The sequence below is a fragment of the Muscardinus avellanarius genome, assembly GCF_963383645.1.
Source record: "Muscardinus avellanarius genome assembly, chromosome: 9".
Lineage (NCBI taxonomy): Eukaryota > Metazoa > Chordata > Mammalia > Rodentia > Gliridae > Muscardinus > Muscardinus avellanarius.
Window position 1 is genome coordinate 98,102,800 of NC_137795.1, and position 15,221 is coordinate 98,118,020.

The 15,221-nt window shown below is 48.1% G+C and overlaps 1 protein-coding gene across 1 annotated transcript in view; it reads right to left on the bottom strand.

The window, feature by feature from the left end:
- Window positions 1–13,118, bottom strand: part of ATP6V0A4 (ATPase H+ transporting V0 subunit a4) — a gene marked incomplete at both ends in the record, with an annotated part of 48,176 nt that extends 35,058 nt beyond the window's left edge. The window contains 8 exons of the mRNA XM_080701564.1: window positions 2,178–2,271; window positions 2,932–3,014; window positions 3,489–3,615; window positions 5,494–5,588; window positions 6,449–6,574; window positions 10,863–10,957; window positions 11,228–11,306; window positions 13,002–13,118. Of these exons, the coding sequence (XP_080557690.1) occupies window positions 2,178–2,271; window positions 2,932–3,014; window positions 3,489–3,615; window positions 5,494–5,588; window positions 6,449–6,574; window positions 10,863–10,957; window positions 11,228–11,306; window positions 13,002–13,118 (816 nt within the window). The remainder of the gene's footprint in view (window positions 1–2,177; window positions 2,272–2,931; window positions 3,015–3,488; window positions 3,616–5,493; window positions 5,589–6,448; window positions 6,575–10,862; window positions 10,958–11,227; window positions 11,307–13,001) is intronic.
- Between the last annotated feature and the right edge of the window lie 2,103 nt (window positions 13,119–15,221).

Here is a 15,221-nt window from a genome sequence, read left to right on the forward strand (position 1 = left end):
GATGTGTGCATGTATGTCTACAAAAGTATGTATCCCACTATGATGTATGAATACAGTGTACCAATAAAAAAATAAAAAATAAAAAATAAAATAAAGATAAAAGAGAAAGTAAAAAAAAAAAAAAAGAAAAAAAAAGAAAAAAAGAATCAGTCTCACTAGGTTGCTGATAGTCTTGGTAAGTCGCTAAGGCTGGCCTCAAACCTGTGATCCTCCTGTGTCAGCCTTCCAAGTGCTGGGATTACAGGTGTGCACCCTCATGCCCGGCACTCGGGAGAGAAGCCGACGATGGGGAAGTTGGTCACTCAGGACCGCTCAAAATCATAAGCAGGACAGCTGCCGCGTTACTGCAAATGTGAGCACGACGAGCGTCCTTTCCCCGCCCTGCCCCTCGGGAAGTCTTCCAGAGGCCATCACGGAGAACTTCAAGGGACCACTTGAGGAGGCACAACCGTGAAGACAGTGTCGAAGACATAGAGGGAGGAACGAGACTGAGCATAGATTTTCTAGGAGTAGAAAGGCGCCTGCGAGCCGGAGGGCTTGAACCTGGGGGTTGAAGCTGAGTATGTGTATATCCTAGGAAAGCACCGCACCACTGAGCCATATCCCAAACCTTTCTATTTTGTTTTGAGACAGGGGCTCGTGAAATTGCTGAGGCTGGTCTTGAATGTCTAATCCTCTCGCCTCAGCCTACCACGTGGCTGGGATTATAGGTATGGACCACCACACTTGGCTAGCCTAAGGCTTTTACTTTTTGTGTGGTGCTGGGGATAGAACCCAAGTACATTCTAATTCCAAGCTACACCCCCAGCCTTCTTTTTTTATTTTTTATTTGGAAGCAGTGTCTTGCTACGTTTCTGACAGCCTCACTAAATTGCTAAGGCTGGCTTCAAACCTACAATTCTCCTGTCTTAGCCTAGCCTAAGGGTTTTAAAGGTTTTAAAACATACACACCCTAATATCTTTCTTCTTTTCTTTCTTCCGTGTGTGTGTGTGTGTGTGTGTGTGTGTGTGTGTGTGTGTGTGTTTTACTGGGTATTGAGCTCAGGGGAGTTCTACCTCTGAGCTATACCCTCAGCCCTTTTTTTATTTTGAAACAAAATCTCACTAGGTTGCTTAGGGTTTCACTAAATTGCTGAGGCTGTCCTCAAACCAAAATTCTTCTGTCTCAGCCTCCCAAGTGCTGAGATTACAAGTGTGAGCCACTACACCCCAGCACACACACCCCTAATTTCTAAACCTCCTCACTGAGGATCTAAAATTGTGCTGGTTTATACAGTATCCACATACAACTACCAAAGTTTAAACTAAATTAAAATAAGCCAGGTGTAGTGGCGCACACATGTAATCCCAGTACTCGGGAGGCTGAGACAGAAGGATCACAGGTTCAAGACCAGCCTCAGCAACTTAGTGAGACCTTGTTTCAAATAACAAGAAGAAGAAATGGCTGGGGGTATAGCTCAGAGGTGGAACACCCCTAGGACCAAAACTCAGCACCCCCAAAACAATTTTTTTAATTTAACTTAAAATTTAGTTCCTTTGTGGCACTAAACATATTTCAAGTGTTCAATAGCTATGCATGGCTTGTGGCTCCAGGGTTAGACGTTGTAGCCTGCAGAACATTTCCACCATTCAGGAAGTTCTCTGGACCGCATTGGTCCAGGAGACACCATCCGAGGTCAGCCCAGCTGACTTCAGTGGTCACCCTCAAAGCTGCTGTGACCGGTGCGGGTTCTAATCACCGAAGCGCCCGGTGTCACCCTGGATGACAGGCTTTACCAAGGAAATGGGTTGGAGACGTGCAAGAGTTCACACAGTGAAACTGGACTCTCTATTTTTCAGAATTAGTTGGTCGGCTTCATTCAGTACTGGTCAAACTGGTTGATCAACTTAGTGGCTGGTTAGCAGGATCCTGGGTTCCCTCCAGGCTGAGGCCGGCAATAAAGGGCCCCTTTGATCCGACCAGGGTGTCCTCCTGAAGGCGGACAGGGCTGCTGCGATCCTAGCCTGGGCGGAGCATTACGAACAGGCAGAGTCATCAGCCCCGAGGAACAGCTTTCTAATTGTGCAATACTTTGCAGCCACAGGCAGAGACTAGCGCAAACATCCCAGCCAGGGGGCCAGGGCTCAGGTGGAGAAGGCCCAGGCGGTCCCACCAGACCTGGGGACCCCTCACTCACGGTGATCAGATCCTCCAGCCTCACGTTGACACCTTCCAGCATCTCTCTGCGCTCCGCCGCGTGCTCTGGGCAGGGGTAGATGGTCGCTCGAAACCTGTACATTCCAAAGGACACACTGGGTCACTGCTGAAAAGGGTTCTGCAGTCCTTTCTCCGCCAGGCCACCATTAGCTGCTTGGCTCAGATGTCCAGCCTTCCCTAAGACAGTTTCCCCTTCGGCAGTCAGAAAACGAGTTACGCCCCGGGGATCCACGACACGTCCCTCGCACCAGACACTGAAACTGCATTGAGGTCCCATGAATGAGCCTCATTCAAACCACAGGGCCTGCAAGGTGTTTTGGAAACAAGACTGCAGGCTCCGCGGTCTTCTCCCTCCCAGATTTCCCCTGTGCCAATGCCCTTTCGCACTAATTCCTGCCCCAAGGGACTGCGCAGAAGATGATTCTGCAAAATCTGAGCCTACAGTTTGCCCGTCCCTTTCCAGAGAATATGGAGAATTCCAAGAAAGAAACGGGAATGAACATGTCTACTTCTAGTCACCTTTCAGTTTGGGTTTTCCAAGTTCTATCTGTTCATATTCCCACAACTCTAAAAGCCAGTTGTATTTTTAGCACCACCTCGTCAAAGATGAGGGTTATTCTAAAACCCTGATGACCTGGAAGAATCCCCAGCCACGTATTTTTTTGCACCGGGTATCTCTTACCCTAATTCTGACGCCGGTCACCGATCGCAGAGCCACTAACCCTCTCCCTTACCCTTCACAGATCTTCTTGACTTTCTGTCTGAGCTGCTCTCCTTGGTAAAATATGATGAATACATTCTTCTTAATTTCTTCTTTCTGGAAAATTAGAACAATTTTTTTTAAAGCCTTAAAGTAATAGCCTGTCTGTTACACCAAGGGGACCACATCTGGGCTTTGACGTTACCTCTCTGCCTAGGAGAATTAAAATTAAAAAAGAGTCCTTGAATTGGCTTTTCAAATCTACTTTTAAAAGGGAGAGGGAGCCGGGCATGGTGGCGCACGCTTGTAATCCCCGCGCTTGGGAGGCGGAGACAGGAGGATCGCGCAGTTCGATGCCAGCCGCGCTGGCTTAAGAGCCCCTGTTTCCAAATAAAAAGTATATAAAAAAAAAATAGGTCTGGGAGTGTAGCCCGGAGGTAGAAGAAAAAAAAAACAGAGAGGGAGAAAGAGAAAAAGGAAAAAGATAATAGCTTTCTAGAACTTGAGACTCCATGTTTTGAGAAAGGGAGACTCTCGTGGGATGGGCTCCGGGAATTTCTGAGAATACGCCCCGCGGCCTGAGTCCCCTACCGTGACAGGATCCTCCAGGACCGTGTCCATCTCACTGAACTTCAGGTAGATGTTTCCCCGGCAAACTCGCCACAGCAGTCTCTCGAAGGAGGCCATCCTCTCCCTGCTGATCACGCCTGTCGTGAACCTGTGCAGTCGGAAGAGGACACATGGCCGAGGCACAGGGCCCGTGGGGCCGGGAGATGGGCAGCCGTGGGAGGAGGGACCTCTGCTCTGAGCCAGAGGCGTCTTCCCACAGGGCTGGGATGGGGGTCCAAGGCCACTTTACATCCCAGCCCAACTCCAAGCCTCTTTGGACCTTCTATTTTCTTTGATTTTGTTTGTTTGTTTGTTTGTGGTAAGAGGAATAGAGCCCAGGGGCATTCTACCTCTGAGCTCCACTCCCAGCCCTATCTTCTGTTCTTCATTTTGAAACAGAGTCTTACTAGGTTACAGAGAGCCTCACAAGTTGCTGAGGCCGGCCACCAACCTGCAGTCCTCCTGACCCAGCCTCCCAAGCACTAGGATTACAAGGCGCACCACCGTGCCCGGCTTGTTTTCTTTGATACTTTGAGGTTTCTTTATCATCCCAATATATGACAATATTTACTTATTGTCATTAAAGATATGATAAACCACTTATTATATCATTGTAGCTCATGGAAACACATGTTCAACAAGGGTCTCTTCTATAAAACATTTTAATATATTAAGAAGGAAACACATATTGATTCCCCCCATTATCCAGGTACTTAGATAATTGTTGATCTAAACTTCCCATATGATCTTTGAAGTGGTAACTTTCATTGCCTTCATTATTATTATTACTTCAAATGTACCTTGACTTTATATTTCCTTTGGATCAAAATTTTTTTCTTTTTCTTTTTCTTTTTCCCCCTTTTTTTGGGGGGGGATTGGGGATCAAACCCAAGCCCTCTACCACTGAGCTACATCTATAGACACAAATATTTTCTTTTGTGTGCATATGCGAGGCACTGGAAATTGAACTCAGGGGCAGTCTACTGAGCTATACTCCCAGAGCCTTTTGTTTTTTTCTGGTACTGGGGATGGAACCCAGGGGCATTCTACCTCCGAGTTATATCCCCAGCCCCAATTTTTATACTTTATTTTGAAACAGGGTCTCACTGAGTTGCAAAGAGCCTCACTAAGTAGCAGAGGCTGTCCGTGAACCACTATTCTCCGGTCTCAGATTCCCAAAGGCTGGGATTACAAGCGTGCGCCACCTTACTGGGTTACCAAGAGTTTCACTAAATTGCTGAGGCTGGTCTCAAACCTGCAATCCTCCTGTCTCAGCTTTCCATGTTCTGAGATTTGAGGTGTGCGGCACCAAACCTGGCTTATATACTTTCAATAAATATTCTTCTTCCATTTAAAATCCAATGCCTAGGTCCTCAAGTATGTATTGAATAAAAAATTAGAAATTCCAAGTCTACAGTGCTCAGAAATGCTTTAAAATTTACCAATTTCATTGAATGCTGAATTAAACCCCATCATTTGAACGGCCATATTTTTGTGAGCATTACACATCATATTATGGCTACTTAGGATGCCCTGATTGAAGAACTATATTACTTCTAATTATATTTAAAACCCAAACTCCAAATGCATTCTATCATGGTGGTATTTTAAAGGTAAGGGGAAAAAAAAAACATATATCTTTAGCTGTCTTCCAAAGCTAGAGGACAGTTGAGAAAATGAAATAACGGTCCCCACATTTTCTCTGTAGAAGCAATACACACATGGCACTCTCTGGGCTGAAGAACAGGTGCGTCGCCACTGACAGGACGGGGTACGCACCGCCTCCACCCGCCAGCCTACCCAGACCGCCTCGGGTCGCTACTGCGTGGGAGACTGCTGCTCCTAGGCCAAAGCTCCCGTCCCGGGGCTATGAGTTCGTTCATTCATTCAAACCCTCAGGGAAGCCCGGGCACTGAGCTGGGCATTGAGCTAAGAACCAAAGGCCCCTCTATACATAAGTAGCCCTCAAGACACAGGTCACACTAACCCCAACTTCCCGGCCATGAACGCAGGTACGGCTCTCAACTCCAGGAGACCAGATGTGTCTTCAGTGAGGAAATCTTCAGCTATATTGGTTTCCGTCTGAAAGCCAAAGCACTACTACCGTCACTTAAACGCACGGGCACCCTAGAATCACCCACACGGGCACCCTAGAATCACCCGCACCCCGGGTCTTGCTATCTTTTTTTTTTTTTTTTTTTGGGTGGTACTGGGGGTGGAAGCCAGGGGCCTTCTACAGGGCTACACTCCCAGACCTCTCTTATATTCTATTTGGTAACAGGGTCTCCTAAGCCAGCTGAGGCTGGCTCGAACCTGCGCGATCCTCCTGTCTCAGCCTCCCAAGCGCGGGGATGACAAGCGTGCGCCACCACGCCCGGCACTTTGCCTGTCTTTAATGAAGCTCTAACTGAACAGGCAGAGCGCTCCTTGCCAGACTGAAGGGCTTCCCTGGTCTCTTCTATTAGAACCCTAAACCTGCTCAAACTCATCGTCCTTCTTGCTTCTGACTTTCCCTTCTGTTAATTTTTTTTTTTTTTAATTGGACCCAGGGGTATTCTACCTCTGAGTTCTACCCTGGCCCTTTTAATTTTTTGTTTTGAAACAGGGTCTCACTAGATTGCTGAGAGTCCCCTTACGTTGATGAGGCTAGCCTCAAACCTAGGATCCTCCTATCTCAGCCTTCAGAGTACTAGGATTGCAGGCGTGCACCACCATATCCGGCTTCTGTAATGGAAGCATTTTGAGCATGTATTTTTTAATGCACACCATATTTTGCCTCCGATTCCATCTGAAATCCTCTCCCCTTCCCCCAAGGTCCTGGCCAAGGGACACTGAGTGTTTCATTTATATTCTAAACCAGACAGTGTGCAAAATGAAAATCTGAGGCTCTGGGGAGAGGGGCTTTTAATAAACAGCACCCTGCCCCCCAAAACCCCAAAAACCTCAAAGAAGTCCTCGGTTTTCCTCAGGAGGTATTTGAGTTCTGTCAGTTCCAGGAAGCTTTTCTTCAGAGCCTGTTGGTTCTGGTTGGCTTCCTGTAACTCTCCTTCCAATTTTTCTAGAATAGTCTATGCAGGAGGGAAAAAAGACGGTAAGCCAGGCAGAAAGCACCGACATCTGTACCATGCATCACCCACCCCGGTGCCCACACATCTAAGAGACAGTCAGTGCCTCAGAACATAGCCACAGGTGGAGTGGCCGCCCAGCCACAGCGAGCCAGGGCCGCTGCCCGCTCTGCAGAGCCCCATCATCAAATGGGGAGACACTGGGGGGAGGGAGGCAGCTTCGTGGAGGAAGCCACAGAATCTTTCCTCCCAATTAAACTACTAGAAAATAGCTGGACGTGGTGGTGCATACCTGTGATCTCAGTACTCAAGAGGCTGAGTCAGGAGGGTCGCAGGTTCGAGGCCAGCCTCAGCAATTTAGTGAAACTCTTAGCAACCTAGCAAGATCATGTTTCAAATAAAAAATAAATAAAAAGGGCTGAGGGTGTAGCTCTTGGGGGTAGAATGTCCCTGGGTTCAAGCCCAGTACCACAAAAAAATAAAACATTAGAAAGGGATGTCATGACCAGGAAAATTGTAATGTAATGATCAGGAAAATATAAAAAGAGAAATTTCTTTTCACCTCCAAACCTCCACTGTTCCATGTGGGGACCTGGAGAGCCAGGACAGGTGACAGAAAGAGGCTACACAGAGAAGACGGACACCAAAGACAAGAAGACAGAAACGTTTAAAGAATGGGTCCGTGAGGAGGTCTAATGATAAGAAAAACCGCCAGCAATCCGAGAGCAAACTCACATGGCATGAGGACTTCTTCTCTCTTTTTCTTTTTCTTTCTTTTTTCCTTTTTCTTTTTTTCTGGCGGTACTGGGGATGGAACCCAGGGGCATTCTATCTCTGAGCTGCACCCCCAGCCCTATTTTTTTATTCTTTATTTTGAACCGGTCTCACTGAGTTATGGAGGACCTCAGTACGTAGCTGAGGCTGGCTGCGAACCTGCCATCTTTCTGTCTCAGCCTCCCAGGTACTGGGATTACAAGCGTGCGCCCCCACGCCCGGCTCAGATTTTTTTTCAAGTCTATTTAAGGGACACCCTCTCCAAAGAGATTAAAAATAAGCAAGAGAAAAAGTTATCTGTATAATCTATGGAAAAAAATAAATAAATAATCCATGTTAGCTTCTCTCCTTCCCAAATAAAGCTTATTTATATCAAACAAAACTGAATATTCTAAGCTTAAAATGGTGAAACTTGGAACTTGTATGCTTGGGCATAATAGGCTTTAGAAAAGAGAATAAAACCAATCATCTCACACTAACTTCAATGGGACGAACTTTTTTAAAGCGGCCAAATCATTTCAAGATAGAAGTGGAAATATCTGTTATTTGTTTGCCAAAAAAATGTCTCCTTGCCTGTCAAGTTCCAACATATCACAGAAGAACACCCAGACTTTAAGATCTCCCTGCTTTCGGCACTATGTATCTAAGTGAGGTGAGATTATCTCTATGTACATCAATGAAAACAGCTTATCAGGACAGAGTCCAAGCGGAAGAACCCAGCTGTCTTCCATCAGTCTGAGCCCTTGAGGAGTTTGCAAACACCACCACTCTTCTCACTAAAGATTTTTTGTGTTGGGAAATAGTTATTTTTCAACTTAAACATATTAACGTATGACGAGATATTGTTTTCAGATGAATTAATGCCTCTCCTATACTGTTTTCCATTTTGGGTCCTAACACATCAATATCGGTAGCTATAATCCACATAAATCGGGCTCTCTGGAACCCTTGATAATAGGGAAGAATGTAAAGATGGCTTAGGTCAAGAAGTTTGAGCTGCTGAGCTAGAGGATTGAATATGAAAACGTAATGTTGATCGGAAGCCCAGCAGAAGCTCTAAGCAGGAGGAATTTTCATGCTTTCGCAAAGCCAGAGGGGGCTTCTAGAATAGGGGGTTACACAGAGTATGGAAGGCTTCTAGAATGGGGGGTGACTGGGAAGGCAGAGACCAGCCAGGGACAAGCTCCCGGGGTGGGGGTGGCGAGGTCAGGACGGGCCAGGACGGCGGCTTGGACGGTCAGGGAAGCACACATGGCCCCCAGGAGAAGGGACCTGTGAGGAGAGGAAGCAGTTCCAGGCCAGGAGTTAGCCTGGTGGCGCAGGCAGAAGAGATTGGAGCGGATAAGAAAACTGGAAAACCTAGAAGACTCCTGCTATTACTCAGAAATAAGGGTAAAGAGGTGAAAAGAATGGTCAACATCATTAGCAATCGGGGACGTGCAAATCACAGCTACACTGAGGCGGGTGTGACGGTGCACACCTAGAATCCCAGGACTTGGGAGGCTGAGACGAGAGGATCACAGGTTCAAGACCAGCCTCGGCAATGTAGTAAAACTCGCAGAAACCTAGGGAGACCGAGTTTCCAAAGATAAAATAAAATAAAAAAGGGCTAGGGGTGTAGCTCAGAGGTAGAACGTCCCTGGGTTCAATCCCCAACACCACACACACACACACACACACACACACACACACACACACACACAGCTACACTGAGATGTCATCCAACTTCAGTTAGGCTGGTGATAATCATGGAGAATGAAAACAGTAGTCGAGGCTGGCAAGGATGTGGGGAATTGAACTCCTGCTCACGTTGGTGGGATTGTAAATGAGTGCAATCACTACAGAGGCCAGCACGGAGGTTCCTCCGAGGACTAGGGATGGAACCAGCCATGCCACTCCTGGGTATCTTTCCAAAAGAATCAAAGTCAGAATCCTCTAGTGATACACGTGCGTCCATGTCTAGAGCAGCACAATTCACAATCGCCAAATCATAAAACCTAGAGTCAAATTATAAAACCAACCTAGATGTCCATCAACAGACGAATGGATAACGTGAATGTGGTATCTACACGCAATGGAATTTTACTCATCCATAAAGAACCTTGTACTTTTTTCTTATTTGCAGGAAAATGGGTAGAATTAGAGATTATATGAGATCAGCTGGGCTCAGAAAGTCAAGGGCCAAATGTTTTCTCTCATGGGTAGAGAGAAAATGGAAAACCAAAGGGGCTTTAGACAGTTGAGGACAGAGCCCAGCAGAATTGTGGGCGGCGGTGGGGAGGTAGGTGGGAAGGGGAAAGGGCAGAAGCAAGGAAAGAAACAGCTGGAACGGAGCGCGGCCCTGAGCGCAGGCATCACCACCGAGCTCGCTTGGCGTGTGGGAGGGCTGTGTTTGGATGACATTTACCCCCACTATGAAGTGTAACTACGGTGCAGCAACAAGAGGAGAAAGACGGAAAGTAAGGCAAGGAGGACGGGTGGGTAAGGTCGAGGGTGACAGGCGAGAGCTGGCGGGGGAAGGGAGAGACTGCATTATTATTATTATTATTATTATTATTATTATTATTAGTGGTGGTGGTACTGGGGTTCCTGGAAGCCCTTCTACCTCCGGGCTACACTCCCAGACCTATTTTTATTTTTGGAAACAGGGTCTCTTAAGCCAGTGGGGCTGGCTTTGAACCTGCGCGATCCTCCTGTCTCCGCCTCCCAAGCGCAGGGATTACAAGCGTGCGCCACCACGCCCGGCTGGGACTGCTGCATTATTGAAACTGGAATTAGGAGACTGGGCATAAAGCTGAACCGGGAGGGGATGGGGGAGCAGGGGAGTCCTTTCCTTGCTTGAAAGCTTCCTCCTGGGTTGGGTGTGGCACCGTGGTAGAGCAATTACCCAGCATGCCTGAGGCCCGGGGTTCCGCCAGGTGGGACAAAAGAGAAATTACTAATCGAAAGAGTCAATTTGTCATCTGCTTTATGACAGGCAGGTAAGTAAAACATATGTGGAATGCCCATGTTTTGGCCTGTTCAGTGGCACCATGTAGACAGGACTTCCCTGCCTGTAAGAATCTTACAAAAGACCCGGGCGCGATGGTATGCACTGTGATCCCAGTGCTTGGGAGACTAAAACAGGAGGATCATAGGTTCAAGACCCATGCAACGTAACAAGACCCTGTTTCAAAAAATAAAATAGGGCTGGAGGTGTAGCTCAGAGGTAGAACAATAATCTAGGGAAATTCAAGAGGAAAGAGAGAGAGAGAGAAAGGGAGAGAGAATGAGGATGAATGAATCACTCCCGTGGCTGCTTTGAGAAAGGAAAGCGGCCCTCTCTGGAGCAGCTGGAGTGACCCCAATAATTGCACACTGGGATCTTTCTAGTCCAATAATCCTGAAAGTGACAGCCAGGTCCATCTGCTCTCTCACCTCCCACCACCAAGGAAAGGCCTCCCGAGCACCTCAGGGCTCTGAGGGCACAGGCTCCGTGGGTCCTTCCTTGGGGACCACTGGAAAGCGGAGAACTTACCTCCAGGGTAATCATTTCCCTCGGGAGAGGAGACTCTGGGTACTTCTCGGGCAACTGGATCGTAATCTCATTCTGCATCTCATCTTCTAGAAAACCTGACGGACAACACCACCAGAGAGGACACGGTGACCAGGGCTCTCACGAGTCAGCAGTGGGCTCCCGCGACAGGTGCCATGGGGCCAGCTCGGCGGCCTGAACTGCCCGGGACCTGCCACGGCGCCTGGGAACCTCCTCCGACCTCTCCACCCCCCGCCTCCCCGACCACCTGGGAAAGTATTACACACGGGGCACATGTGTTAATTAAGCCAGGCAAATATTTACCCCCTTGCGGTTTATATTTAGACAGTAAGGGAAAAGCGGCTTACGGAGGATTCTTTCTAGGGACTCGCACCGGCGGACTTCATTCACGAATTTTCTTTGGAAGCTGTTCACGTTTGCGTTTAACTAGGAGGGGAACCACAGGCATGTGTGAGGCCGTGAACGCTGATGACATGTGTCCTTTGATACTGCAGCAGCTTTTTAAGGCTGGAGGATGTAGCCAGAGTTGTCTTAGGAATTGATATTTCCATGTAAAAGGCAGGTGAGTAACAGGTAACACAGGCCATGGCGTTCTTACACTCTGCCCCTGACATGACTCATGCTGGCCCTCCTGTTTCCAAGAGAAACAAGGTCCTCCCACATCTAAGTTTTTCTTATTTAGTTTTTATCGGTACTGGGTATTGAACCCAGGAGAATTTTATTCCCAAGCTACATCCCCAGCCTTTTTTTTTTTTTTTTTTTTTGGAAACCGGATCTCACTACGTTGCTGAGGTTTTCTAAATATGCTTGCTATCCAGATGCGCTGGAACTCCTCAGTGGAGCCAGGAATACCAATGGCCTGGGAAAGCACACGGCTTTATGTCAGCATAGTGGTCCTCAACTAAAATCCAACCCTCGTGTTGGCAAACCTCAGCCTTTGCCCGATAAATGTTTCTGCGGACCTGCCTCACGTCTGGTCCTGTGCCGCCAAGCAGGGGGACAAAGAACAAGATATGACCCCGGCTGCAGGTATGATCCTTAGCTTTGACATTGGCAAGGAAATAAAGAAGGGCTAATTTTTGAAACTGAGCTCAATAGGAGCTTGATAAGGGTATAAATTGTTTGTGGGGTAGGACATCCCAGACACTTACGATCCCTAGAAGCCTGGCGTAGTGTGGTGGCGCACGCTTGTAATCCCAGCATTTGGGAGGCTGAGACAGGAGGATCACGGTTCACAGACAGCCTCAGCTACTTAGTGAGGCCCTTTGCAACTCAGTGAGACCCGGTTTCAAAATAAACAATAAGCCGGGCGTGGTGGCGCACGCTTTTAATCCCCGCGCTTGGGAGGCAGAGACAGGAGGATCGCGCAGGTTCGAAGCCAGCCGCACGCGCTGGCTTAGGAGACCCTGTTTCAAAATAAAAATGTAAAAATATGTCAGGGAGTGTAGCCAGGATGTAGAAGGGCTTCCAGGAACCCCAGTACCACCAAAATAATGATAATGATAATGATAGTAATAATAATAATAATAATAATAATAATAATAAAACAATAAAAAGTAGAGCTGAGGGTATAGCTCGGAGGTAGAGTGTTCCTGGGTTTCATCCCCAGTACCAAAAAAAAAAAAAAAAAGGTTTGGTAATCCAGGTGTGATGGCACACACCTCTAATCCCAATACTTGGGAGGCTGAGACAGGGGAATCACAGGTTTAAAACCACCCACAGCAATTTATTGAGACTCTCAGCAACCTAATGAGACCCTGTTTCAAAGCAAAAAATAAAATCTAGGGCTGGGGTAAAGCTTACAGGGTAGAATACCCCTGAATTCAATTCCCAGTACCAAAAAAAAAAAAAAAAAGGTTTGGTAATCTACGTGCCCATGATCTATATCCAGCGTTTGAAGATGCTACGCCGTGACACACGTGAGCAGGAATTGTGATTAGAGTTGGAAACACTCCTCCGGAGGAGCCAGGCTTGGAGGGAGGACCTTGCTGAGGAAGGAGCGAGCCACGGAATTCCATCCGCTCCAGCCCCGGCTCCTGCCTGTGCTCTGCTAGATCATTGTGAAAGACTTATCTACTCCCACCCCACCTGCCTCTTATCGCCAAAGAATGCAGTACCTACATCTTTGAACTGAACCAATCCCAGCTCTCCCAGCTCCGCCACACAGCAGTACGCAGCCTCCACCTGGAGAAACACCTGCGACAGACACATCTCCTCACTGCGGAACACAGACGCCATCTCGGCCGGCCTCAGCCTTCAGGAAGAAGGGAGAGATGTTGAAGGGAATGGTGGGCGTGGTGGTGCAGCCTGTAATCCTGGATTATAAACAAGTGAAGTCTTAGTGTTGTTTTTGTTGTTAAATATTAAAATCCAGTTAGAAACAGTGCCACATGCCTATAATCCCGGTCCTTAGGAGGCTGAGCTAGGAGGGTCGCAGATTCAAGGCCAGCCTCAGCAAAGTAACAACACCCTCAGCAATTTACCGAGATCCTGTTTCAAAATAAAATAAAAGGGCTGGGGTGTAGCTCAGAAGTAGAATACCCCTGAGTTCAATTTCCAGCACCAAAATATATAAAATAAATTAAAATCCAACAAGAGAGAGAATCACTCCTGATCTAAAGAATATAAACAAGAGCAAGTTAACACTTTTCACCCTCTGTATCGGATTGGTCAAAGATTTTAAAATCTGATAGAAGGATGGAGGGTGTGGCTAGAGATTAGCTCAACTGGTAGACCATTTACCCAGCATGCACAAGGTCCCGAGTTCAATCCCCAGCACTACAAAACAAAGAGCTAAGGGTGTCGCTCAGTGGTAAAGGACTTGCCTAGTATGTGCACACCCTAGGTTTGACCCCCAGCACCACACACACACACACACACACACACACACGCGCGCGCGCGCGCGCGTGCACGCGCACACATACATTAATCATACGTATGATTAAAGACTCAAGTTCTAAGTGTGTGAGGAAACAGACCCTTCCAGACATTAGTAGTTGAAGTGTAAATTCCTTACAGCTTTTTCAGAGAGTCATTTGTATGTATTGTATGTATTGAATTTGGTATTATTCATACCCACGACCCCAGAGTTCCACTGCTATTTAGCCAGACAACCCTGGATATGTATGCAAAATATGAAATTATAAATAACAACCCTAATCCACAGCCGTCGCCTAGATACGCATCACAGGAAAGGAGAAAATAGACTGAGAAGAGCTGAGGCCTGTGCCGTGAGCAGGAACGGCGTCCTGTCCTGCAGGTGGAAGACAGTTCACACCGAGCCAGGCCGGGCGTCACATACCTGTAATCCAGGACTTGGGAGGCTGAGACAGGAGGCCGCAGGTTTGAGGCCAGCCTCAGCTTAATAAAACCCTTAGTGAGTCCCTTCACAACTTAATAGGACCCTGTTTCAAACCAAAAAAATAAATAAATAAAATAGGGCTGGGGGGTATAGCTCAGAGCTAGAATGCCCTGGGTTTCATCCCCAGTATTACAAAAATTAAAAATAAGAACGTAGTTCACTCAGCCTGCCTGTAAGTTACAGCTCTACCATCAGTCACAAGTAAGTGCGGAGACACCACTGACTTAAACACGGACTGAGGCGCACGCTCGTGGGAGGGACCACAGTCACGGCGACCTGAACGCAGATGGAGCGCCCCTCACCCACGAGGAGCACCCCTCACCCACAAGGAGCACCCCTCGCCCACGAGGAGCGCCCCTTGCCCTCACCCACAAGGAGCACCCCTCGCCCACAAGGAGCATCCCTCGCCCACGAGGAGCGCCCCTCGCCCACGAGGAGCACCCCTTGCCCTCACCCACAAGGAGCACCCCTCGCCCACAAGGAGCACCCCTCGCTCACGAGGAGCGCCCCTCACCCACGAGGAGCACCCCTCACCCACGAGTCCAACGCCAAACAGCTCTGAAGCCTGAAACTTTGGGAGCATCCACATAAGGCCACCAGCAGAAAAGTCACACCGACCTCCGCCATGAGCCAGCCACAACCCCAGGCGCTCCGAGAACATCTTACGTGATTTCCTTGGGGCCCTATATGTAAGGTGTAAATGAAACACAGGTGAATTCTGTATGTGGACCGGGGCCCCGGCCCCAAGACAGCTCATTACATAGGTGCAAATACTACAGACTGCACTCCAGGCTCTTGGATGAGGAGTGCTACGCCCATATAAGGAGACCTTGAACAGCAAAGTCTCACGGGAAACGGGGAGCAGCCCTGCGTCAGCACAGCACTGGGCGTACACACCGGAAGGCATCCGAGCCCCGCTGCGATCTGAGGCTCCTGGCCACTCAGACAAAATGGGTCCCAACGCTGGGCGTGGCTGGCAG